The 26,632-nt window shown below is 47.7% G+C and overlaps 1 protein-coding gene across 1 annotated transcript in view; it reads left to right on the top strand.

The window, feature by feature from the left end:
• Positions 1-688: 688 nt before the first annotated feature.
• Positions 689-26,632, top strand: part of TGFBRAP1 (transforming growth factor beta receptor associated protein 1) — a 61,905-nt gene continuing 35,961 nt past the window's right edge. The window contains exons 1-2 of the mRNA XM_059658937.1: positions 689-1,119; positions 22,690-23,390. Coding sequence (XP_059514920.1) covers positions 22,703-23,390 — 688 coding nt within the window. The 5' untranslated portion in view covers positions 689-1,119; positions 22,690-22,702. The remainder of the gene's footprint in view (positions 1,120-22,689; positions 23,391-26,632) is intronic.

Here is a 26,632-nt window from a genome sequence, read left to right as displayed (position 1 = left end):
TGCAGATATTTCCATGGTTATGGAATAGTTATTTACATAGAGGTTCCTGTCATACGTGAAGTAAACTTCTCAGAGTTCCAGGAAGCACACATGTTTCTAGATGGAGTAGCGTGCACATGTGGAGTTTGACATTGTAAGCATCCTATGGTGAATCCTTTCATAAAGGAACTCATTATTTCTGAATTATTTTCTCTTCTTTGTTAATATACACTTTCACTCCTGTATTGTTTAAAGTGTTGTTCCATACACTATTCAATCAACAGAACTTAATTTTATGCATATAAGAAATCCACTGGTTTTGAATTCTGGGTTTGTATCTTGTTCTGCCCTTGCTACCATGGAATTTGGGATAAGCGATTCGCTTATTTGTGCCTCAGTCAACGGATCTGTAAAATGGAGAGATAGATAGCCTTACTTCATAGGGACCTGGGAGGCTTCCCTGAGAACCTCTGCAAGGCCCTTAGGCCGGCGTCCTGGGTCCGTGGCGTCCCCTCTGCCACTGGGTAAGGGCAGCTCTGCTCATGCAAATGTGGAGTCCCGGCCCAGGCCTGTGATTGGCTGCGCCGCAACAGTCAGCTGGCCGGGTGGTTAGCTTCCCCCGGGATTGGCTGGTCGGTCGGTTCATTCATTCCTTCGGCCCGCGTTTCCCATGCCTCCCGCGTCCCGCTGTTTGGGGTGAGAAATGAGCGGGAGCGGAGCCGCGCGGCCGGCGTTCCCCGAGCGGTGCGGGCGGGGCCGGGAGCAGGTGCGCCGGGACAGCCTCGCCGCACTCCGCACCCGCGCCCGCTGCCGGGCGGTCCGTGCCTCCGGGACCTACCGCCCCGCCCCGCCCCTCACGGCCGCCCCACCAGGCGGCGGAGGACCCTGAGGCCCAGGGGGCGCCCCTCGGCCGCTGCGCCCGGAGCGGGATCTCCAGGGGCCGCGTGTGCCGGGCTGCGGGCGGGCGGGCGGCGCAGGGACACTCGGGCGCCCGCCTCCCGCGCAGAGCGGCCGCCCCACGTGACGGGAAGCGGCGGCGGCGCGGCCGGAGCAGCCCCGGAGCCGCGGCCGGAGCGGGCGGCGGGCGGCGGGCCCAGGCCGCAGGGCCGGGGGACGCGGGGGCCGGCGGGCGCCGCGCCGGTGAGTGCGGGGCCGTGGGGCGCGGCCGGGGCTGGGAGCGGGACCGGTGCGGCGCGAGGGGTGCCTGGGCGGGCCGCGAGCGGACAGCCGTGCGTGGGGCATGTGCCTGTCAGATCTGGGACGGGGTGCAGGTGGGGGTGCCGGCGTGGGGTGCGCCCGAGTGCACATGGGGGGGGGGCAGGCGGGCCCGAGCGCGGGGTCCGCGGTGTGGAGGTTGTGGCGCGCGAGGAGGGAGTGGGTGTGTGTCCGGGGAAGGTCCGAGAAGGTCCGAGACCTCGTCCTTGGTTTGGGGTGAGCTGTTGGTTTTCTGGAGGGGGGCCCTGGGAGGACGGTGCCCCGGAGCCCCTTGCGCCCCACCCCTGCATGGACCGGTTTTGTTGCTGTAATTGACGCTCTTGGGATTTCAGAGCTCAGTTCCGGGTCACACCCGACCTGACTTGTTGCCCTGAGCCGGAGGCTGGGCAGCGTGTGCTGGGAGGAGGGCAGAGACCCCACCGCGTTCCCGCCCAGGGGCTGGGAGCTGCCGCCCGCGCGGTTTGCCCGCCCCAGGCCCTGGGGGCTGCAGGGGAAGCTGGGGTGTCAGCCGCCTCCCTGTGTGTCAAGTGGGGATGACTCTGGAGACAAGCTGTCCTCTGTCGTCAGTTGTAGCCTGCCGCTGTCATTGTTTCCGCCCAGGGGCTGTTGGGTGACCCTCTCCAAGTCCCCAGGCCGCTCTGGGGGCCCGGCCTGGCTGCTGGAAATGGGGGTTCACACGGTGCTTAGCGCACATGACTGTATTGGGTGCTGGGGTTTATCCCCGAGGAAATGCCTCCGTGATTGCAGTGACAGGTCAGGCACCGAGGGGAGTGGAGGAGGCTCCTGCAGTGAGCTGGCCGCCGGGAGCCAGCACTCAGGGCATAGGGGCCTGTGGGTGCCAGTGCGCCCCCCTCCCAGACTTGCTTCTCTCTTGTCAGCTAGAAGCTTCCAGCACTAGGTCACATAGGAAGGAACATCTGGCCAGCTGCTTCCTTTTTCCTTCCAATTCTGCCAGCCAAGCAGCCTCAGCAGTCACAAGAGCAGCCTTTCTTTGGTGTGTGGCCCTAGAAACAGCCCTGACGGGACTCCTTGGGAGCCTGTCTACAACCAGCCCTTCCCAGGCCCCGGTGTGTCTGCTCCACCTGGGCTCCAACCCTGATTCTGCCAGTCAACCCTGCACAGGCAAAAGTCTGTGTTTGGACTCCCCTCAAACTTAACTACTAGTACAGTTGTCCTCGCAGACACCCAATCCTCAGATTCTCAGACCCTTACATAAAACTATGGGCCCAGTGCACGAATTCGTGCACCTTAAAAGGAACTGTGGTCCGCGAGGCTGCGGTGGGCACAGGCGCGGGTCTTGGCCCATCCTCTGTACCCCAGCCGGGCCCCTCCTGCTGTGACCCCGTCCCCTCTCTACTGGCAACCTGCTCCCTCTGCGGCGGCTCTGGTGCCAGCTGTGGGTGTGAGTGCTGGGTGGGACTGCGGCACACGGGAGCAAAGAAATTTCAGCAACTACCGGAGGCTCTCCCTGATGACAGCGCCCCGCGCCCCACCTTGGTCTGGTGCCCCCACTCACTTGCTCCACCATCCTGCTGCAGCCGACACTCACCATGTTCTGTGCTCTGCCGCCTGTTGCTGACATCCGCCATATTCCACACACACCCTCTGGTGGTCAGCACATGTCATAGCCACTGGTTGTTTGGTTGTTCCAATATTCGGTCTATTTGCATATTAGGGTTTTATATATATAGACTAGGAGCCCGGTGCACGAAATTCGTGCACTGGGTGTGGGGCGGGGGGGGGGAGTGTCCCTCAGCCCAGCCTGCCCCCTCTCACATACTGGGAGCCCTCAGGCGTTGACCCCCATCACCCTCCAATCGCAGGATCGGCCCCTTGCCCAGGCCTGACGCCTCTGGCCTAGGCGTCCGGCCCGGGCAGCGGGGACCCACAGCTGCAGCGGCCCCACGATCGTGGGCTTCACTTTAGGCCCAGGCAAGGGGCCCCTAGCTCCTGGGACTGCCAGCTTTGACCGTGCCCAGCTCCCATCGCTGGCTCCACCCCTACTTCCTGCTATCACTGGCCAGGGCGGAAAAGGCGCCTGATTCTCTGATCATGGCTGGGGGGCAGGGCAAAGGCAGCCTCAGGGCCGCCTTTGCCCTGCCCCCCAGCTCTTAGCTCCCCCCTGGGTTTCCGATCACTGTCAGTGGCAGGGGCCTCTTCCTGCTTTCCCTTTCGCCTCCCTGCATTGTGCCTACATATGCAAATTAACCACCATCTTGTTGGCAGTTAATTTGCATATAGCCCTGATTAGCCAATGAAAAGGGTATCGTCGTACCCCAATTACCATTTTTCTCTTTTATTAGTGTAGATGACATAGAGTGATGCATACAGTTGGTCCTCCACATCTGTGGATTCTCAACTGTAGGTTAAAAATATTGTTTTCAGTCCTAGCTGGTTTGGCTCAGTGGATAGAGCAGTGGTTCTCAACCTTGGCTGCACATTAGAATCACCTGGGAATCTTTTTAAAATCCTGATTTCTGGGCCGCATCCTCTGGAAATCCTGTTTCTTTGTTATGGGGTGTGGCCACAACATTAGTAACAAACAGAATTTCCGGAGGATGAGGCCCAGAAGCCAGGATTTTAAAAAGATTCCCAGGTGATTCTCATGTGCAGCCAAGGTTGAGAACCACTGGGATAGAGCGGTCAGCCCATCGACTGAAGGGTCCCAAGTTCGATTTCGGTCAAGGGCACGTAGCAGGCTCAATCTGGGGCAGGCTAGATCCAGGGCACGTGTGGGAGGGGCAACCAATTGATGTGTGTCTCTCACATCGATGTTTCTCTCTGTCTCCCCCTCCCTTCCACTCTCTCTAAAACTCAATGGAAAAATATCCTCTGGTGAGGATTAACAAAAAAGAAATAAAATGTTGTTTTTAATTGTATATTTGTTTTTGAAAATTCATTATTAGTGAACGCATGCAGTTCTAACCCGTGTTGTTCAGGAGTCAACTGTAAGCGTTAACACAGTGAATGCTTCCTCTGGAGTTAGACTCCTGGTAGGTTCTGATCCCAGTTTGTTGTACACGTCACAGTGTATACATTGTACAAAGAAGTAGGTGATACCCTCGCCTTTCCTCCTCCGCTGCCCACCTCCAGCCGCAGTCCTCCGGCCCTTGCATTGGGGGGAGTTAGTGCAGCACTGCAGGCTCCCAGGATGCTTGCGCCTCTGCCTGACCCTCAGGCACAGGGATCTGTAAGGGCCTATTCTCCCATTAAACAGCTCCAGCTGACAAGGTTTAAAAGCCCAGAGCTTGCTGTTTAAAACGTGCTCAGTATTCTAGGCCTGATTTGCAGCTAGCATTCTTTTCAGGAAAACAAAGTTGTTATTACGGCTTGTTCCTTCATGCCGATGTTAAACATTTGTGATCCTTTAACAAAGCTCCAGGAAATTTTACTTAATGGGTTACGCATCTTCATCTTGGGCTAAATCCAGTGCTGAGTAGAAATACATTAATCATTTGTGGTGACCAGGTGTTTGGATACCGACTGCTGAGTAATGTGGCCCATACTTTACAACTCATCTCTTCCGTGGTAAACCTGGCCCGTTTTTCTTTATTAAAAAAGGCTAGCTACTAAATCTGAATGTAGAAGTAGCAAGCTAATTGGAGGCTCCCCCTGAGCCTGAGTGCGCTGTGCAGAATGGGGGCAGTCGCTGGGCGTGTGGTGAAGTCTTGCAGGTGATTTGAGACCAAGATCTTTTCTTGATAGTCAGGTAGCTGCCATTGAGTAAATTAAAGATTCAAGAAAAATAATATATAAAAGAAAAATTTCCCAATATCCAGAAGGCACTGGATAATTCTTTGTAGCTTTTTGAGGTCCAGTATGGAGGAAAATGTTATGAAGAAAATGCCCTGGAGACCCATACTTCCAGTCTACTCCTCTTCCCTTCCTCTTCCCCCTTCCCCAAGTTCCTTCAGATATGACTGTTGACATTAATATGATAGGGCGTATATAATATATACATAGGCAACACACATTACATGCATATATAAGGCGTTTATATGCGTATATAAGGTGTATATAAATGGTATATATGCGTGTACATATTCACTGTGTATGTATATTTACATGTGTAGTTAAATAGTTTTGCTTAGTGTTGCCCAGGAAAAGGATACTGTCTGTGATGAGTCACATATTGGTACATGCCAGAATAATGTCAAGGGGACCGGACTGTTAGATGTTAGGCTTGAGCTGTATTTTATATATATGTATTCTTTCGGGTCATTGGAACAAGTTTATTGTGCTATAATTAGCCTTTTGTGATCTCTGTTACATGAGTGCCAAAGAACGTGAACTGGTTGTCCGGTAGGTCCTCGTTTTCAGAAGAGGGACAAGTTGTGTTTGGCACAAGTCAATAAATTTGTTGTGGATTCCTGGCAAATCTCAAGACTGAGCAGATGTCTGTGAGGACTTTGGGGAGAACCTGGGCCCAGCATGGGGTGTGGTTCTGTGAGGACAACTTGTGCCACATAAAAATATATCCTGTTTTGATAAGAGTAGTTTGGTGGTGAAACATGTAAAGGGGTCATTCTGTACCCGAAATTGAGCAAGGCAGTTCTGGCACCCAGTCCCACTGATTTGTGACAGAAGGTGTCAGAGAGTAGGGGTAACCCACTCTGGTGCAGAGAAACCTAAGGGGGCAGCATGAGGGGGGATGATAGGGCGCCTGCTCTAGCTCAGGGTGGGAAGGCCGGCCATGCTGAGCAAGGGCCCCCGGGAGGCCCTGCGGCAGGACAGTCATCATAGGCCTCATACCACGGTGGCCTTGCGGGTAGAGTTGTTGCTTTCTTCCGCAGGACTGAATTCTAGGAGAGCCTCTGAAATCATACTTGCCCCCTTCGGTCAACAGAGCGGAAAGAATATGGCCTTGGAGACAGAAACAAACGGTTTGAAGTCCCTGTTTTATCACCTGGTAGCCGTGTAATCTGGAGCAAGCCGCCGAAAATTTCTGTCCGTAATAATGTCCACCTCTTAGAGCAGCGGTTCTCAACCTGTGGGTCGCAACCCCTTTGGGGGTTGAACGACCCTTTCACAGGGGTCGCCTAAGACCATCGGAAAACACATATATAATTACATATTGTTTTTGTGATTCATCACTATGCTTTAATTATGTTCAATTTGTAACAATGAAAATACATCCTGCATATCAGATATTTACATTACAATTCATAACAGTAGCAAAATTACAGTTATGAAGTAGCAATGAAAATAATTTTATGGTTGGGGGTCACCACAACATGAGGAACTATATTAAAGGGTCGCGGCATTAGGAAGGTTGAGAACCACTGTCCTAGAGTAATATGAGTGTGACAGGACGTCACTTCCATCAAGTACTCAGCGTCCGCCTGACCCAGTGACTAGGGCAGCCGTGGGCAAACTACGGCCCGCGGGCCGGATCCGGCCTGTTTGAAATGAATAAAACTAAAAAAAAAAAAGACCGTACCCTTTTATGTAATGATGTTTACTTTGAATTTATATTAGTTCACACAAACACTCCATCCATGCTTTTTTTCCGGCCCTCCGGTCCAGTTTAAGAACCCATTGTGGCCCTCGAGTCAGAAAGTTTGCCCACCCCTGGACTAGGGGCTCTCAAGAGGCAGCCATCAAGGTGTCGGCCGGGGCCGCAGTCGGTTGCCCGTCCTTTGTCTAGATATGGAGCAACAGGAGCAACTGTACCCCTGGGCAGCCAGGTGGCTCAGTGGGTAGGGTGTGTGCTTTTGAGGCAAGCTGCCCGGGTTGGAATCTCCACTCTCCATGGTCATTCAACCTTTCGAACCTCCATTCCCTGCAGATGGTATAATCATAGTACTCGCCTTCTAGGCTCGTTGTGAGCATGAAGAAAGCATTTAACAGGGAGCCTTCCAAATGTCTTAGCTCCCCTACAATAGTGCCACCACCTGTGCTTCAGAGGAGCTAGATAATAGTGCAGGGGAAGCATGTCAACCAGTCCCATTCCTATTTACAAGGGGTGACAGGCCCTGAGGCTCTAAGTGACTTGCTGAAGATCAAAAGAGTTGGCCAAGCCCCTGGAGCTCAGGACCCCAGGTTAATATTGAGAATGTCTGCTTTGCACCAAGCCCACTTGACCACCCCCTCACTGCGTGGCCCAGGTTAGCTCCCGGGCCTTGAACCTTATGCAGAGGGGGCGGTTAGAGGCCTCATCCCTGCTCCTCCCAGCTCTGCAGACCTGAAGCCCTCCTGCTGGCCATCAGGGCCTCCCACCTGCCTGCTTCTCCAGAAGCTCAAAGGATATCAGATTTCTGACCCGCAGGAGTCACCTGACATTTACCCCAATCCAGTCTGAATTCATCTATGAGAAATATTTCAGATGAGCAAAGGGCCCAAAGTCTCCCCTTTGAAATACACTCTCGGGAGAAAATCTTAATAGGTAGATATTATTCATACCTGTAATTTTAAGTTAGGACACTAAATTTAGAAAATTCACCCCCAAAAGTTACTGAATAAAAAACGATCATAGAGCCTGGCCTGTGTTGCTCAGTGGTTGAGCATCAACCTATGAATTAGGAGGTCACAGTTCGATTCCTGGTCAGGGCACAAGCTCTGGTTGCAGGCTCGATCTCCAGTTGGGGGCGTGCAGGAGGCAACTGATGAGTCATTCTTTTTCATCATTGATGTTTCTATCTCTCTCTCCCTCTCCTTTCCTCTCTCTGAAATCAGTAAAAAACATTTAAAAAAAATAAAAGATCATGGAATCGTTCCCGCGGCCTGAGTTGCCTCGGGAGTCCGCTGGGCTGCTGGCCATGGTGTCCGCTTTCTCCTTTCTGGTTACTGACAGCTCATTCTGAGCATCTCTTTTCCTGCTAGAAAAGGAGATTCTCAGGTCTCTCTCCTCTTTTTTGAATAATCCAAGGTAAGATGATAAATAAAAAACTGTGATTACATTTCCCTTTTTTAAAAAAAATATATTTTATTGATTTTTCACAGAGAGGAAGGGAGAGGGATAGAGAGTTAGAAACATTGATGAGAGAGAAACATTGATTAGCTGCCTCCTTACATCTCCCACCAGGGATGTGCCCGCAACCAACGTACATGCCCTTGGCCGGAATCAAACCTGGGACCTTTCAGTCTGCAGGCCGACGCTCTATCCACTGAGCCAAACCAGTTAGGGCACATTTCCCTTTTTATGTTCACTTTCTGTTTCAAAATAACTGGCTTACTAAGGGGTTGAATGACATTACCGCACTCACCTACGCTCCCGTCCCCGCTGTTAATATCTGGCACGGCCATAGTGTAGTGATCAGAACTAATGCGTTACTGTCAGTACTAGTGACCACACTTTATTTGATGTCACCGGTTATTCTACTAATGTCTTTTCTGCTCCTCGGTCCTGCTTTTGATCTCTAATCTGTGATGGTTCTTCTGCCGCCCCGTTTTTCATGACCCTAGCACCCTGAGGGCCGCCGGGACTTCGTAGGGTGTCCCTCAGCGTGGGGTAGTTTGGCGTGATCTCATGGTTAGGCAGTGGGGATACAGTTTCTTCAAGAACACCACAGTGGTGGCATGACTCAGTCACCCTTTAATGCCGGGTTGCATTCCGTGTCCCTCTGAAGTGACAGGAGCAGCGGTCATGAAACTTCCTGGTCCCTCAGGAAGGTAGGTCACTGGTGCCCAGACCCCCGTAAGCAGCTCTCCCTCCTGCGCCCCCGTGAGGTGGGACAGAAGTGCCTTTCGTTCCCATCATGTTTCTCTTCATTCCCTGTGCCCAGTCGCCCAGTCACCCTGTGATGTTACCTTGAGGAGTTAGGAGAGCTTTTTCTGAGGCAACTGCAAGTTAAAGAACAAAAATGTTCAGCTTTCTTATCACACAAAAAATTAGGTTTGTGACCACTGAGCCTTTGAGTCCTATCAAATCTCATCTGACTTTAGAGCAGCGGTTCTCAACCTGTGGGTCGCGACCCCTTTGGCGGTCAAACGACCCTTTCACAGGGGTCGCCTAAGACCATCCTGCATATCAGATATTTACATGACGATTCATAACAGTAGCAACATGACAGTTATGAAGTAGCAACGGAAATAATTTTATGGTTGGGTCACAACATGAGGAACTGAATTTAAAGGGCCAGAAGGTTGAGAACCACTACTTTAGAGGGTCAGGAAAATACTTCATATTTCCTTTGGTCTGGAGAGGATGCTGATTGTAATTATAGTCAATTTGTAGCTTAAGAGGAGAGCTGATTGGCCCACAGACCATTCAAATTCATCTTTCAGGAGCTCACTAAAGTTTTGAGACACTGATGTGATTTTATTAAGTGTTTTATTTCTACAGACTGTGAAGGTGATTGTCAGATCGCCAGTGGAGTCACCCATAGGAACTAACTGGAGGTGGTTAGCTATTTTGTGTAGAGGACTTCAGTTAACATTTCATTTTGTTAATTTAGCATGAAGAGAACATCTGCAGGTAGCTTGCAATGGAAGAACTTTTGCTAGCAAGGTTTGTCCAAACCCACCCAGATGAAGAATTTTGAGTTTGTGATTTGGCTATTCATTCAGTCAGAAACGTAGGATAGGCCGAAGGAAAAAAATGTATCCAGTCATACCTGCCTGACTTGCTCTATACCTACGACAGCATGGCCGGGAGAGGAAAGACGAGGGTGGGGTGGTCCGGGACCTGGGAGGAGAATGGAGGATCAGAGTTTATGCTCAGTGCCGCGGGGATGTGAACTCAGAGGCTGGACTCTGGGCAGCAGGTCCCTTAGTAACTGCACACCGTTCCTGCTTATTAATTAGCAAGCTGCCCTGAGCCAGGCTGAGTCCATGCCCCACCCAGCTGAGTCCCACCACCTGACTTCTCTGAGCTATCTTAGTCCAAACACCAGGTCAGCCTCCATTGCTGAGACCAAGGAAACGTACAAACCAGTAAAACAGCTGATTCCTTTTTTGTGTGCGAGTGGCACTTTTGAATAAGGCTGCTCTGTATATTCTTGTATGAGTCTTTGTGGATATTGGTATGTACTCGAGACAAATGGAAACATTAAATGTGAAATTGTGGGGTAAATGCATGTTTAACTTTATCAAAAAGCAAGAGGATAAATGCATGTTTAACTTTATAAAAAAACAACAGCTTTCCAAAGTGATGGTACCATTTTGTACTCCTTCCAACAAAGTATGAGATTTCGAGTTGTTCTGCATCCTCATTAACATCTAGTGTTGTGGGTTTGTGTTTTTTTTTTTTTTTAGTGTTGTAAACTTTTTAATTGTAGTGATTCTAATAGTTTTGAAATGGTACATCATTGTGGCTTTTTGTTTGTAGGAGTTTTTGTATATTCTGGACATGTGTGAGCCCTTTGCCACATATATTATTGCGATTTTTTCTCCCAGTCTGGGGGTTGCCTATTCATTTCCATAATGGTGTCTTTCAATGGATGCAAGTTTTATTTTAGGTTTTGTAAAATCCAGTTTATTAACTTTTTCTTTTATGGTTAGTGCTTTTTGTATTCTAAGAAATCTTTATGTACCCCAGGGTCCCAAAGACATTCTTCAATGGTTTAGATTTACTTTTAAAATAATTCGATGTATCTCAAATTAATTATTGTATATGGCATGAGGTAGGGATAATTAATGTTAATTTTTTCCTCATAAGGTTATCCATTGTTCCAGCACCATTTATTGAAATGACTTTCCTTTCTCCATTGAATGGCATTGATGCCTTTGGCAAGAATCAATTGAATGTATATGTGGGTCTAATTTTGAACTTTTTCTTCTGTTCTATTGATCTGTCTTTCCGGATGTCTTAAGTACTGCAATTTTATAGCAATTTCTAAAATCAGTTAATGTAGGTCTTCAACTTTGTTCTTCATTTTCAAGATTGTTTTGATTATTCTAGGGAGTCATGTGCTACTTAATGACTCGGATACATCCTCGCTGTGCGAACATCATACGGTGTGCTTACACAAACCTAGATGATATCCTAGTATGTAGCCTACTACACACCTAGGCTAGATGCTATAGCATGTTACTCCTAGGCTATAAGCATGTACAGCAGTTACCACACAAAGCAACACAAGATTAAATCAAGCACAAGATAAAATGATGCAATCAAGAGATGAGGTAAATATGAAATGTGTGAGGCTGCTGCCAGTGTAACATGGCATTCTGCTTTACAGCACACTTTTTTTTTTAATAAGTAGAAAGAACACACTCTAAGATAATGATTAAAAGTGTAGTATAGTAGATACATAAACCAGTAGCATGGCTGTTTATTACTGTCAATAATTATATATTATACATATTTGGATGTGCTATACTTTTATATGACTGGCAGCACAGTAGGGTTGTTTGTACCAGCATCACCACAAACATGAAAATAATGCATTGTGCTGTGATGTCACCACAGGTACAATGTCGCTAGGCAATTGGAAATTTCAGTTCTATTGTAATATTATTGGACCAGCCTTGTATATACTATTTGTTGTTGATCAAACATCATGTGACACATGATTGTATTTTGATTTTCATGTAAATTTTACAACCAGCTTGTCAGTTTCTACAGAAGAGTTTGCTGGGGTTATAATTTCCGTCTTCTTTAAGGTATTACAAGATTTTGTGATTTTCTTTTTTTTTAAATATATTTTTATTGACTTCAGAGAGGAAGGGAGAGGGAGAGAGAGATGGAAACATCAATGATGAGAGAGAATCATTGATTGGCCTCTAACTGCCTCTACCTCGGCCCCGCCACCATGGCTTTGTCCAGAAAAATGTCTGGAAGGTCTCCTGAAAGGTCTCTGAGTCTGATTAGCATATTACCCTTTTATTAGTATAGATTCTCTACAACTATCTTCTTTTTCAGCCTGGCAAAGTCTCCCAGGTCAGTGTTGGGTAGAGATAGAGTATTAGTTTGCTAGGGCGGCCATAACAACATACCAGGAACTGGGTGGCTTAAACAACGTAAATTCATTGTCTCACAGTTCCGGAGGGTAGAGTCTGAGGTCAGGGTGATGGGCAGTGTTGGTCCTCCTGAGGGAGAATCCGTCCCGGCCTCTCCCCTAGCTTCTGCGGCCTCAGGCATTCTGTGGCGTTACTGTCCTTCCTCTTTGTTTGTCTATCTCTGTGCCTAACTTTCCCCTTTTTATAAGGACATCAGTCATATTGGATTAGGGCCCACCCTAATGACCTCATCTTAATTTGATCATGTGCAAGGACCCTATTGCCACAAAGGGTCATATTCACAAGACTGGGAGTTAGGACTTCATATTTAGGGGAACATACTTTAACCCATAACAGATGGTAATAATCTTGTTCTTTGTTTTCTGTTTTTTTCCTTTTAATTTGCAAACATGGTGTGCTCATATTTAATATTTTTGAATATGAGTAAGAATGATCGATGGTTTTTCTTTTTCTTACATCCTTATCTGGTTTGGATATCAACGTTGTACTTTATACTGGCTTTATAAAATGAAGTGTGATATGTTCCCGCATTTAAATATTTTTTCCTAGATTTGGCAGTGTGCCATGGAAAGTGTGCCTCTGAAAGCCTATATGGCTGTTGTAAAGAACACAGAAAAACATTTTATTGAAGCTTATGGGTAAAATAAAAATCTGCTGCCCAGTCCCACGTGTAGCCGAAAGAATAGAATTATTGTTGAGCTGAGGCTTAGGAATCACGACGAACCGCAGGGAAGGTGCCACAGCGACATGTCTTTTATCAGTGGCTACAGTGTGAATGAAAAGGTAAAGTGTCTGTGTACATCTGCAGAAGAAAATTAGTATTTTTATGTTAGCATTTTCAGAGACACTCAGATTCTCGTGATCCCCAGTGGCAGTGTGGATACTCGTAATTTGGTAGAAAGTAATTACTAATATTTTAATTTTGGACCTTAGCACATGTTGCTTTATGTTGTTACTAGATTATTTTTCTAGTCCTATTTCCTTAATGAGATCGGGAGACTCTTGGGATATGGAAGTGATTTCTTGAATTTTATTTTGCACACTTACAGGTGCTTGTTTTATGTGTAGAATCTTTTTTTAAATTTTGTTGTCCATAAATGTACTATTTTTCAGTCTCTTTCCCTAACTAGGTATGTACTTTGAAATTTTGAGAAAAGTATTAAAATGTTGATCTTTTAAATATAGCCATGCTTTAAAGGTGACATGCTAACAAAATGTTAGTTTAAACTTAAGGTCAGTTTGAGATCACACAATAAAGTGTAAATTGTATACCTTAGAGAAATTTTTAATTTTATTACCATGTTAAACCTCCGAATTCAGCCCCTAGTAATCATAATTTAATCATAATACAGGTTTGGCCAAAAGTCTATCTTTTATGATTCACATTTAATCTAAGCAAATTTATCACATGAACTAGATCATGGAGAAAATTTCTCCACTGCTTGAAGAAATAAACCATTTTTTCATCCCAGAATGTTACCTTGTCAGCTTTCACTTACCTCTGTGCAATTCTGCTTTGGCAACTGTGAAGTTCATAACACAGTATTGTCGCTATGATGTGCATTAGGTCTAGGAATTATTTATCTACTAGTTCCAGGTTCCTGCCCTTAAACACCACCTCCCATCCCCCGCACCTCAGCTCCTGGTAACCACCATATATGTGACAACATCTTTATCCAGTCGTCTGTCGACACTTGGGTAGTTTTCACGTTTCGGCTATTGTGAATATGCTGCATTAAACATGGGAGTGCAGATATCTCTTTGAGATCTTATTGTAATGTTGTTTGGACACACACCCAGAAGTGGTATTGCTGGATTATATGGTAGTTCTATTTTTAATTTTTTGAGGAACTCCATATTGTGACCCCTAGTGGCTGCACCAACAGTGTCCAAGGGTTCCTTTATCGCTACATCCTCGCCAACATTCGTTATCTCTGGTCTTCTTGACGATAGCTATTGTGACAGGTATTTCAATGTGCATTTCCCTGATAATTACTAATGCTGTGCATCTTTTCATGTACCCGTTGGCCATTTGAATGTCTTCTTTGGGAAAATGTCTTCTGCTTAGTTTCTCTGGCCACTGTTATTGGACTGTTTTTTAAAAATATTTTTAATAATTTTGAGAGAGAGAAGAAGGCAGAGGGAAAGAGAGAAACATCCATGTGAGAGTGAGACATCCATTGGCTGCTTCCTGCACGCCCCCTACTGGGGATGTAGCCTACAACCTGGGCATATGCCCTGACTGGGCATCAAACCCGCAACCTCTCAGTGCACAGAATGACACCCAACTAACTGAGCCACATCAGCCAGCGGGCGCGGATTGTTTTTTGTTGTTGTTACTAATTTGTATGAATTGTTTATATATCTTGTCATTAACCCTTTATCTGATGCATGGTTTGCAAGTACTTTCTTCCATTCCTAGGTTGCCTTTCATTTTGTTGATTGTTTCTTTTACTGTGCAGAGCTTTTTATTTTATTTTTTTAAAATTGATTTTAGAGCGAGGAAGGGAGAGAGAGAAAAACATTGATCGGCTGCCTCACCCCCATTACTCTCCTCATTCCCCCTACATGCACCCCAACTGGGGATCAATCCCGCAACCTGGTTATGAGCCATGATCCAACATTAAGCCTTTTGGTGTGTGGGACGATGCTCTAACCAACTGAGTCACACTGGCCAGCGCCCTGTGCAGAGCTTTTAATTGGATCTAGTCCCACTTGTTGATTTTTTTAAAATATATTTTTATTGATTTCAGACAGGAAAGGGGAGGGAGAGAAAGATAGAAACATCAATGATGAGAGAATCATTGATCGGCTGCCTCCTGCATGCCCTGACCAGGAATCCAACTGTGACCTCCTGGTTCATAGGTTGACGCTCAACCACTGAGCCATGCTGGCTGGGCCCACTTGTTGATTTTTGCTTTTGCCGCTTGTGCTTTTGGTGTCCCATGAAAAAATCATTACCCAGGCCAGTATCAAGGAGTTTCTTCCCTATATTGTCTCCCAATTTTATGGTACCAGGTCCCTGGTTGTTGATTTCTAATTTCATACCATTGTCATGGAAAAGATACTTGGTATGATTTCAGTTTCCTTAAATTCACTGAGACTTATTTTATGTCCTGTCATATGGGCTTCCCGGAGAAAGTTCCGTGTACACTTTAGAAGAATGTGTAGCTGCTCCTGTTGGGTGGAATATGTTATAATGCTGAATTCATTTGATTTGATGTATAGCTCAAGCCAGTCCATTGTTTCCTGTTAGATTTTCTGCCGGGATGGTCTACCCACTGCTGAAGGTAGGATATTGAGGTCCCGCATTATTATTGTTTGATCTACTTCTCCCTTCGGATTTGTTTGTGTTTGCTTATTATGTTTAGGAGCTCCAGTGTTGGGTGCATGTGTATTTATGATTGTCTTCTTGATGAATGGACCCCTCTGTCATTATATACCAGGGTAATGACCTTTTTTGTCTACTGATTTTGGCTTGAAGTCTATTTTGTCTGCTATGAGCACAGCTACTCCCACTTTCTTTTGGATTCTACTTGTATGGAATGTCTCTTCATCCCTTCTCTTTGAGTCTTTGTGTGTCTTTAAAACAGAAGTGCAGGGTCTAAATTTTTAAATCTATCCAGCCACGCTGTGCCTGTTGATTGGTGAGTTCAGTCTATTTACAGAGTTCTTGATTTGTGATGTTTTCTAACATTATTATGTTTCTAATGTTATATTTGTAATGTTAATATCTAATATTTGTGATGTTACTAATGCCAACTTACTATTTTCTAGTTGTTTGGTATTTTTATTGTTCCTGTTTCCTCTAATTTCTGCCTCCCTTTGTAAATTGGTGATTTTCCCCAGTGGTGTGCTCTGCATCTCCATTATTTCCTGTGCAACTGCTCTAGATTTAGGCTGTGTGGTACCACGAAGCTTACATAAGACATATCATAGCTAACTGCCCATTTTAGGCTGCTAGATCATCTACAAAAGTTCCACCCTTTAACTCCCCTTTTGATATTTTGATGTCGTCACTCACTCTTTTTATGTTGTGTATTCGTTAACAAGTAATAGCTGTAGTTATTTTTAATACTTATTTCCTTTGACCTTTATGCTGTGTTGAGTGGTTGGCACATCACCCTGTTCCATATTGAGTTTTCTAAGTCTGATTGTATGCTCACCTCTACTGGCGTTTAGTGTCTTTATGTACATTCTCATGTTGCTGATGAGTGTCTTTTCACTTCAGCTTGAAGAACTCCTTTCAGCATTTCTTTCTTTCTCTCTCTTTTTTTCTTTTTTTCCTCTTTTTAGAGAGTGGGAGGGAGGGGGAAAGATATGAGAGAGATACATCGATTGGTTGCCTCCCACAGGAACCCTGGGCTGGGAATCCAACCGGCAACCCAGGTACGTGCCCTGGACTGGAATTAAACCCTAACCCTTTAGTGCGTAGGCCAGGGGTCTAACTACTGAGCAATGCTGGCCAGGGACCTGTTTAGCATTTCTTGCAAGGCAGGTCCAGTGATGGTTTTGTTTGGGAAAGTCTTTATATCTTCATGTTGGAAAGATAACTTTGCCAGGTAGAGTTTTCTTGGCTGGCAATTTTTATCCTTCAACACTTCAAATATGCCTCCTCTCTCTCCTGGCTTGTAGGGTTTCTGCTGAGAAATCTGGTGATAACCTAATAGAGTTCTTTGTTTGTAGGTTATGATGTCCCCTCCCCACCCAGCTACTTCTAGATTATTTTTTTTTGACAGTTTCTTATAATGTGTTTTGAAGAAGTTTTTTTTTTTTTTAATTGAGATAATAGGGTGATCTATTAGCTTTCTGAGCTTGATATCTAGTTATCTTCCTGGATTTAAGAAATTATCAGCTATTATTTCATACACATATAATTTTTAAAAATTGATTTCAGAGAGGAAGAGAAAGAGAGAGAGATAGAAACATCTGTGATGAGAGAGAATCATTGATCGGTTGCCTCCTATACACCCCGCCACTGGGGATTGGGCGCACAACCCCTACATGTGCCCTGACCGGGAATTGAACTATGACCTCCTGGTTCATAGATCGATGCTCAACCACTGAGCCATGCCGACCGGGCTCAACTATTATCTCTTTTAATACATTGCCTGCTCCTTTCTAACTCTCTTCTCCTTCTGGAATCCCATTGATCACATATGCTTTTTTCACTCTTCATTCTTCTTTCTTTGTTCTCCCCTGACTGTTATTTCACAGTTCCTATCGTCTAGCTCACTCACTCTATCTTCCATTTGCTCTTCAGAGGCCCGCTATTGCGTTTTTCATTTCACTGTGAGTTCTTGAGCTCCAGAATTTCTGTGATTTCTATCTCTGGTTAAAAGTCTCATTTTGATCATGTATATATTTTTTGAAAATTTGCTGAATTGACTTTGAGTTTTCTTGTTGCTCATTGAGCTTTGTCAAGACAGCAATTTTGAATTCTTTTTCAGCTAGATCACAAATTCCATGCCTTCGAACTCAGTGGAGAATTGTTTTCTTTTTGCAATGACATGATTTCTTGGTTTTTCGTGTTCCTTGCAATTTTTCACTGCTGTTTTCACATTTGAAGCAGCAGACACCTCCTAAGTCTTTGCTAGTTAGCTTCTATGGGGTGTTGTGTTTGATGGTGTTACATTATCTGGGTTTTCTCCCTCTCTATGGGTGCACCTCCTGCATTCTTCATGCTCCCTCTTGTGACTGAATCCTTAAGCTTTTATGGCTTCCCTGGTTCTTACAACTCGCTGGAAACCTCTCTTGTTTTCCAGAAGGTGGTGGTATAGCTCAAGTATGTGGTTTCTCCCTTGTCCATTTTCTGAGTGGGCTCCCTGTCTGCCAGAATTCTCTCTCGTGCTGCACACGGAAGCACACACAAGGAGCTGGCACAGAGGGAGGGGATGTGTGGGTTTAGTGCTCAGGCAGTGGGGGTGCCTGCAGACCCAGTGGGAGATCCCTGGGTGGATATGCCCAGAGACTGGCGGGTGGACTGCCTTCCTACTGCATCTGATTCCTTTCATTCCCTTTGAAATTCTCATCTGCCTCTTTCCCAGCCCTTCGCCCTCCCAGCCATGGAGGTCCTGTTGGGCGGTTCTAGCCTCTTCCTGCACAGCTGGGTAGCCAGGCACTCACTCACGCCTTCCCCTCCTCCACGGGAGAAGTGGCCACAGCCTGGAGATCAGCGCCTGGGCAGTGTTTCCCTAGGTGGTGCGTGCTGGGAAGTTGCCCTTACCGCTGCCTCTGCTGTGACCAAGCTCTGTTTTGTTTTTTTGCTCTACTGCAGTGGTTCCCAACCTGTTTTTGGCCATGCCCCACCTAAACATCTCTAAAATCCTGATCCCCCCTTCTTCTCCACACCCCCACCCCATGACATGCAATTCTTATTACAAAAGTGAACATCTTTTCACGTGGAGGAAGCCTAAAAGGCCATTAACCCTTTGCGGTCGTCTGTCTACTCTCAGCCACCAGAGCTTTTTTACCATTCCGGTCGTATGTCTGCTCTCAGCCACCACAGCAAGGAACCGTATGAATCTTAACTCTATTCATTCATATATCAGTTCATAATTTCTCTGAAAGCTCTTAAGTGTCTAAGCGACCTTGTCACGAACCAAAACATTGCCCCGACAAATCGGAGATATCGAAACTCAATATAAGCAAACGCGGTCGTTCCACACTCGCCATGCAAAACACCGTGGCGAGTCAGTCGCCTTTTGAGAGTGAAGAAATCGACAAGCTTCAGAGAAACTTCGCAGAATTTCAAATAAAGCTTTACAAATTACGTTTAACTGTAATTAGGCATTCTCGCTTATTAAGATATTTCAAAATAATACTCCAAAATGGCAAAAAGAAAGTTACTGAAAGAAGTGTACTGCGAATCTGAAAGTAATGATGAAGAGTTTTATTTTGGCACCTTGAATGCTGACTCTGACGTAGAAAGTGATAACGTTTGTAGTGATTCTACTAGTAGTGGCGTAGTTCCAAAAAAGAATTAATAAATCTTGTTTATCCTTCATAATCTCGCATGTTATGTATCACTGCTCTTTCAATGGAAATTAATTCCGACCAGTACGACACCCATGTCCAAATTTAATACGACCGCAAAGGGTTAACTTGGTCTAAACAAGCTTCCAAAGAACATGGCATCCAGGAAAGAGAAAAATAAAAGAACGAAAGGACAGTTGAAGTACTGAGGAAGAAATCACTAAGAAATTGTTAAATAATAATAATATGAAAGCATATGAAAAAATAGCCAATAAAGTTTCAAAACATAATAGAGAACTAAAATGCATAAGTATGTCACAATATATATTCATATACTATATCTGAGGCCCCTAGAACCATAAGAAATGCAAAAAATTCACTGTTAATAACTCATTCTCGAAGAGCTTCCCTTAAAAATCAAATTGCCCCTCTGTGGGGCGTGTGCCCCACTTTGGGAACCGCTGCTCTAGTAGTATGCTGGAATGTCCCTGCAGGACGTCAGGACCTGTGCAAATTCTCTCTCGTCTGTATGTCTGCCCAGGTCAGCATTGGCATTCTCTAGGTTTACATTCCAGCCGTGGGAGAGGGGTCTGGGCAGGCCTGTGGGTCCACTGGTTCCACAAGCGGTACTGAGTTTTGTCTGTCACTGCATGTCTGGGTGGGTGAGCTCCACCCCCACCCCCACTCCCAAGTCCCCACAACACCCACAGGGGAGCTTTTATTTGCTGAGGGATGGCTAATTGGTTGTTTAAAAAGGAACATCTTACTCTACTGTGTTATTGACAGCATTCTGCTTTTTACAAATTACCATTTAATTATTAAAGCAGGTCCCTTATTTAAAGGCCTTTAGTAGGACACTTATTTTTAGCAAGACTTGAGTCACTGAATACCAGATAATGAAACAATATTGCATGTCTTTTTAAACATTATAGAATTATGATTTTTTGATAAACTGAAGCTTTTTTTTTTAACAACTCTCTCCTCCTTCTTTCCTTTGCTGTCCACCCCACTATTTAGGCTAAATATGAGGTGTTTGATTGTTTTCCATATGCATTTGGCCCTTGAGCAAGGCAGGGTTGAACTGTGCAGGTCCACTGATACGCGGATTTTTTTTCAGGCAACCCACTCAGTTCACTGGACCTGTGCAGTTCAAACCTGTGTTGTTCAAGGACCAGCTGCCAGCTGGGAATCCGCATGTGCAGAGGGCAATTTAATTTCTATGTGGGTTTTCAACTGTGTGGGGGGTGGGCACCCCAAATCCCATGTTGGTCAAGGTTCGAAGCTATATTCTTTATGGCAAACATCTTTTGTTTACCTCTCATCCTAGGTCAAGGTAGAGACTAGAATTATGGGCAATATACTTAAAGAAGTTAAATAGTCTGCGTGCCTGAAGCTTGTTTCTCTGTTCCTGCTGCAAAGCCAGCCACCGATTTCATGTCCCAGCAGAGGACTGGCTGCCTTGCCCTCGGAGAAGACAGCCCTCTTTGCCCATCACTGAAGGAAGAACCGTTCTGTTTCAATTTAAGTGTTTAATTCATTAGGATTTAAATGGAAACAGTCGTGTCTAGGGTGGATTTTGGTGATTCTGCTTGGTCATAGCACATAGACGGTGGTGTGTGAAACTTGTCAGATTAAAAGCCCTCTTCCCCAGCCCTAGGCTTTCCCGGGGACCCTGGGGGTTGTGCAGCCCAGATGGATGGATGGATGGATGCGATTCCTTCTCTCTGAGGCCTCTGAGCGCGTTTTCCACAGCGCTGTGCGGAGGAGCGCATGTAAATGCAAGGACTACATTCTGTCTGTCAGTCAGGGGGACACGGGTCGCCAGCTCAGGGCCGTGGACAGCACCGCTCCGGCCCTTGGAGCCCAGCGTGGAGTTAAAAGTAGAGCATGCCGGGGGCCGAGGGACCCACCCGAACTTTCAGTGAGTGCGCACGGGGTTGGCTAATCCTCACAGTGTTGCAGAAGACCAGAGAAAAACCAAGGGACGCTTTAAAGAAAAGGAGGGACACTGTTTACTACGCCGGCGGACTCAGGGAATAACTTTCAAATCTGAGTGGAGAAACATGCAGGGGACTTCTTTTTATATCTCCCTGTGGTCTTTGTCCCGCAAATATGGATTATGCTTCCGGTCCTTTTCGCGGGCCTTGCAAGAAGGCCCCCAGGTGTTGGGGGTCTCCAGGCCATATCTGATGGTTGGGCCTGGCGCCAGCGTTAATCACCCTCCCTCTGGGACAGTGCACTGTTCACAGTTTTATGGCCTCTGTAACAGGTTCTACAAGACCAGTATCTGGGAAGGAGGTAGTGACTTAATTATAGGCTATCAAGAATGTACGCTGAGCTTGCTGGTATGGATTCCAGGTGCTAGCCCCCCAAATATGAGGGTTACATTGGAATTAGCCCTTTGTAGCCTTCTCAAAAGAATCATATGAAGTAGGTGCCATCATTACTCTCACTCACAGATGAGGCCCTGAGGCAGGTAGAAGCCAAGTGAGCTTCCCAAGGTCATGTCGCTACCAAGTGACAGGTAGGGATAGGGAGGAACTGGTGCCAGTGGAAACCTCATCCCAGCCCTGGGCATTCTGGGACGCACAGAGGGGAACCGGAGTTTCCCTGTGTGTAGCTGTCACCGCTCCAGTGGACAGAGGGATAAGAAATTGTAGAATTCTAAAATCTTTGAGTTGATTCCTGCCCTTCCCTGATGCATACATCTTCCTTGAACATTTCCAAGGTCTCGTCCAGCCTTTGCGGGGTGATTAAGGAATTTAGTTTCTCAGGAGGCATCCCCTTTGGGGGCAGCTTGAAGTGGCAGACAGTTCTCGAAGCCTCCGCTCAGTCCCCTGCAGTTCCCGGAGCTCGGCTCCCTCTCCTGCATGAGGGTAGCGGGGACTGAGATCAGGGAAAGGCCATCTTGCCATTTTCGTTGCCTCTGTCTTTGTGCAGCGGAAACCCCAGCCCTTCAGAGGGAGAAGAGGAAGCCAGGTGAGCAGGGGCAGCCTGTCTTCAGTGGGAGTGGCCGTTACCTGCCAGGCCCGTGACCTCACACGCCCTCCCGAGAGACGCGGAGATGTGCCCGCCTTTCCTCCACACGGACACGCTCACTCTGGGGCCAGCTGTGATGCTGGACCACGTGCACCCTCGTAGGGAAGAACCCTCATAGGAAGCGAGTGTGGCTCCTGCCCAGGTTCCCGACAGGGTCCCGGGCAGGGTTTAGCAACACCATGCAGTGCGTCCCACCATTCACTACATGCAGAACCCAGGGCAAGATCGCGAGGGTCGTTTCTGCCTTTTCCACAGTTTCACAGTTTTCTGTTGTCTGTGGGGATGTGTGTGCTTCTCTTCTGCCTGCAGGTGTGTCTCCCATACAGAGCGAGGAAGCCCACATGGCCCGCACTCCCCCGCCCCCTTTGGATGAGCGCTTGCTCTCCTGCTGGCCTCTCCCATTGGTCTGGGGGGAGGAGGCAAGTGGGAAACCTTCTGCCTTCCCTGTTTTTAACAGTGTTGAATGCTTTCCCTTCCCTGAAGTTGTAACTGAGGAGTCAGTGTATGTTTATTGTGACCTGAAATGGCTCTGCTCACTCCTCGTGAGGTAAACACCATTTTCCTCTCCTCTTCCTGCAGACCAGCAGTGGGCATGATGAGCACCAAGGCCTTCACGCTGGTCTCTGCCGTGGAGCGGGAGCTGCTGATGGGCGACAAGGAGCGCGTCAACATCGAGTGCGTGGAGTGCTGCGGCAAGAACCTCTACGTGGGCACCAACGACTGCTCCATCTACCACTTCCTGCTGGAGGAGCAGAGCCTGCCTGCCGGGACGGCCACGTTCACGGCCACCAAGCAGCTGCACAGACAGCTGGGCCTCCGGAAGCCAGTGTGTGAGCTGCGAGCTGCCTCGGCCCTGCACAGACTGCTGGTGCTCTGTGACTGCTCCATCACCCTGGTCCACATGCTGAGCCTGGAGCCTGTCCCCTCGGGGGCCCGCATCAAGGGGGCCGTGGCGTTGGCCTTGAATGAGAACCCCGTGAGCGGGGACCCGTTTTGTGTGGAGGTCTGCATCATCTCTGTGAAACGCAGAACCATCCAGGTGTTCATGGTGTACGAGGACCGGGTCCAGATCGTCAGGGAGGTGTCCACGCCGGAGCAGCCCCTGGCGGTGGCGGTGGACGGCCACTTCCTGTGCCTGGCTCTGACCACGCAGTACATCATCCTGAACTACAGCACGGGCGCCGCCCAGGACCTGTTTCCTTACTGCAGCGAGGAGAAGCGCCCCATCGTCAAGCGGATAGGGAGGCAGGAGTTCCTCTTGGCGGGCCCGGGAGGACTAGGTGAGCTCCTGCTGTCGCCTCTGCTACCTTCGCCTCCCATCTGCCCATTCTCTCCAGTTACCTCCACAACTGCATGCTGAAATTAGAGTGGTCACATAACCAGTTTCTTTTACATTTTACTTTTCTTTTCTTTCTTCTTTTTTTTAATATATTTTATTGATTTTTTTTTACAGAGAGGAAGGGAGAGGGATAGCGAGTTAGAAACATCGATGAGAGAGAAACATCGATTCAGCTGCCTCTTGCACGCCCTACTGGGGATGTGCCCACAACCCAGGTACATGTCCTTGACCAGAATCGAACCTGGGACCCTTGAGTCCACAGGCCGATGCTCTATCCACTGAGCCAAACCATCTAGGGCTTACATTTTACTTTTCAATTACAGTTCACATTCAATATTAATTTGTACTAGAGGCCCGATGCACGTAGATTTGTGCAAGAATGGGCCTTCCTTCCCCTGTCTACCAGCACCGCCTTCGCTCCAGCCGGAGCCGCCTTTCCGCCTTCACTTGGCCTGGAGCCGCCTTTCTGCCTTCCCATGCTGCCCAGAGGCTGGGAGTGGCTGGGGTGGGATGGGACGCTTGGTGCCTGTGTATGCAAATTAACCCGCCATCTTTGTTGGGTTAATTTGCATACTCCACTCCTGATTGGCTGGTGGGCGCCACAAAGGTACAGTCAGTTTGCATCTTTCTCTTTTATTAGTTTAGATTAGTTTCAGGTGTACAGCATAGTGGTTAGACAGCCATGTACTTTACAAAATAGACCCCTGATATTTCAAATACCCCCCTGGCAGCGTACATAGTTATTATAGTACTAGAGGCCCGGTGCACAAAAATTTGTGCACTTGGGAGGGTCTCTCAGCTTGGCCTATGCCCTCTTGCAGTCTGGGACCTCGGAGGATATCCACCTGCTGGCTTAGGCCCTCTCCCTGGGGGGAATGGGCCTAAGATGGCAGTCAGACATCCCTCTGGCAGCCCGGCAGCCCTCGAGGGATGTCCACTTACCAGCAGGGAGCAGAGTTAAGCTGCAATCGGACATCCTTAGTGCTGCTGAGGAGGCGGGAGAGGCTCCCACCGCCACTGCTGTGCTGGCAGCCATCAGCCTGGCTTGTGGCTGAGCAGAGCTCCCACTGTGGGAGCGTACTTACCACCAGGGGACAGCTCCTGCATTGAGCATCTGCCCCCTGGTGGTCGGTGTGTGATAGTGACCAGTCATTCCCAGTTGTTCTGCTGTTAGGGTCAATTTGCATATTACCCTTTTATTATATAGGATAGAGGCCTGGTGCATGGGTGGGGGCTGGCTGGTTTGCCCTGAAGGGTGTCCCAGATCAGGGTGGGGGTCCCGCTGGGGTGCCTGGCCAGCCTGGGTGAGGGGCTGAGGGCCGTTTTCAGGCTGGCCAAGCACCCCTGGTGACAGACGCTCCCAGCCTCTCCTGTTTTTAATTTTATTATTCTGGGATTTATTTACCTTTTATAATTGAAACTTTGTAGCCTTGAGTGGATCTCAGAGCCGGCCAGGGTGGGCGGGAAGTTTGGCTTCCTCCATCGCCAGGGGCAACCCAAGCCTCCTGCTCACTCCAGCTCCGTGGCCACGGCCAGCTGAAAGCAGGTATCTGGGGTTTATTTATCTTCTACAATTGAAACTTTGTTGCCTTGAGTGGAGCTCAGAGCCGGCCACGGCAGGCGGGAAGCTTGGCTTCCTCCTTCACTGGAGCAACCAAGCCTCCTGCTCACTCCATCTCTGTGGCTGTGGCCTGCCATGTTGGTTGGGTTAATTTGCATATAGTCGCTCTGATTGGCTGGTGGGTGTGGCTTAAGGCATAGCGAAGGTACGGTCAGTTTGCGTGTTTGTATTTTATTAGTGTAGAATATTGACTGTATTCCCTGTGCTGTACGTTACCTCCCTGTGACTGTTTTCTAACTGCCAATCTGTACTTCTCAATCCTTTCACCTTTTTCAAGTCCCCCAGCCCCCCTCCCATCTGACAACACTCAGTCTGCCTCTGTATCTGTGAGTCTGTGTTTTATTTGTTCTTTAGTTTTGTTTGTTTGTTGTTGTTTTTTTAATATATTTTATTGATTTTTTTGCAGAGAGGAAGGGAGAGGGATAGAGAGTCAGAAACATTGATGAGAGAGAAACATTGATCAGCTGCCTCCTGCACACCTTCCACCGGGGATGTGCCCACAACCAAGGTACATGCCCTTGACTGGAATCGAACCTGGGACCCCCCATACCGCAGGCCGACGCTCTATCCACTGAGCCAAACTGGCCAGGGCTGTTCTTTAGTTTTATGTTGTGTTGACATGGAGCCAGAATTTGCTCTGGGGAGAAGATTCCTTTAAGTAAATAACTATAAAAATAAAAGTCCGTAAGCCTTCCAGGTAAGATTTCCTCTAGTTCGTGGGTGTGTCAGTTGATTGTTTTTGCTCTTCATTCTCAAAAGGATTTGAGGTAGCTCACCGATAGCTCTTTTCAGATGCGGAGACCTCAGTGTTACTGACATAGTTTTCTCTCTCTTTTTTTTTGGGGGGGGGGGGGATGAAGAGTACTGTCTGGTTTATTGGAAGATATTAAACAGTATCCCTGAACTTTGTCCACTGGTACCAGAAGCATTCCCTTAATTTTCTCTTAGTTGACTGAGATTTCATCCCAGCAAGAAGGATCTAGTAGCCAGAGCCGTGAGAGTGCTTTGGGGGTTTTGTACGGTCTTCCTAATTCTCTGCCCTGCCATGCAGAAGTTAAGAATCAGAGCTGACTTCACTGCAACCTGTGATGTTAGCTTCAGTTGTGGAGGCTCCCCTCACGGTGTGGGCAGGTGTGTAAGGTGCAGGTGTGGGGGCTCCACCCCGGGTGTGGGCAGGGGTGTGAGGTGCAGGTGTGGGGGCTCCCCCCAGGTGTGGGCAGGTGTGTGAGGTGCAGGTATGGGAGGATCCCCCCCAGGGTGTGGGCAGGTGTGTGAGGTGCAGGTGTGGGGGCTCCCCTCAGGGTGTGGGCAGGTGTGTGAGGTGCAGGTGTGGGAGGCTCCCCTCAGGGTGTGGGCAGGTGTGTGAGGTGCAGGTGTGGGGGGCTCCCCTCAGGGTGTGAGCAGATGTGTGAGGTGCAGGTTTGGGGGCTCCCCTGAGGGTGTGGGCAGGTGTGTGAGGTGCAGGTGTGGGCAGGTGTGTGAGGTGCAGGTGTGGGAGGCTCCCCCCAGGGTGTGGGCAGGTGTGTGAGGTGCAGGTGTGGGGGGCTCCCCTCAGGGTGTGA

This window comes from Myotis daubentonii, chromosome 12 (genome assembly GCF_963259705.1).
Source record: "Myotis daubentonii chromosome 12, mMyoDau2.1, whole genome shotgun sequence".
Taxonomy (NCBI): domain Eukaryota; kingdom Metazoa; phylum Chordata; class Mammalia; order Chiroptera; family Vespertilionidae; genus Myotis; species Myotis daubentonii.
Note: the sequence above shows the minus strand (reverse complement) of the source record. Positions and strands in the feature narration are given on the sequence as shown.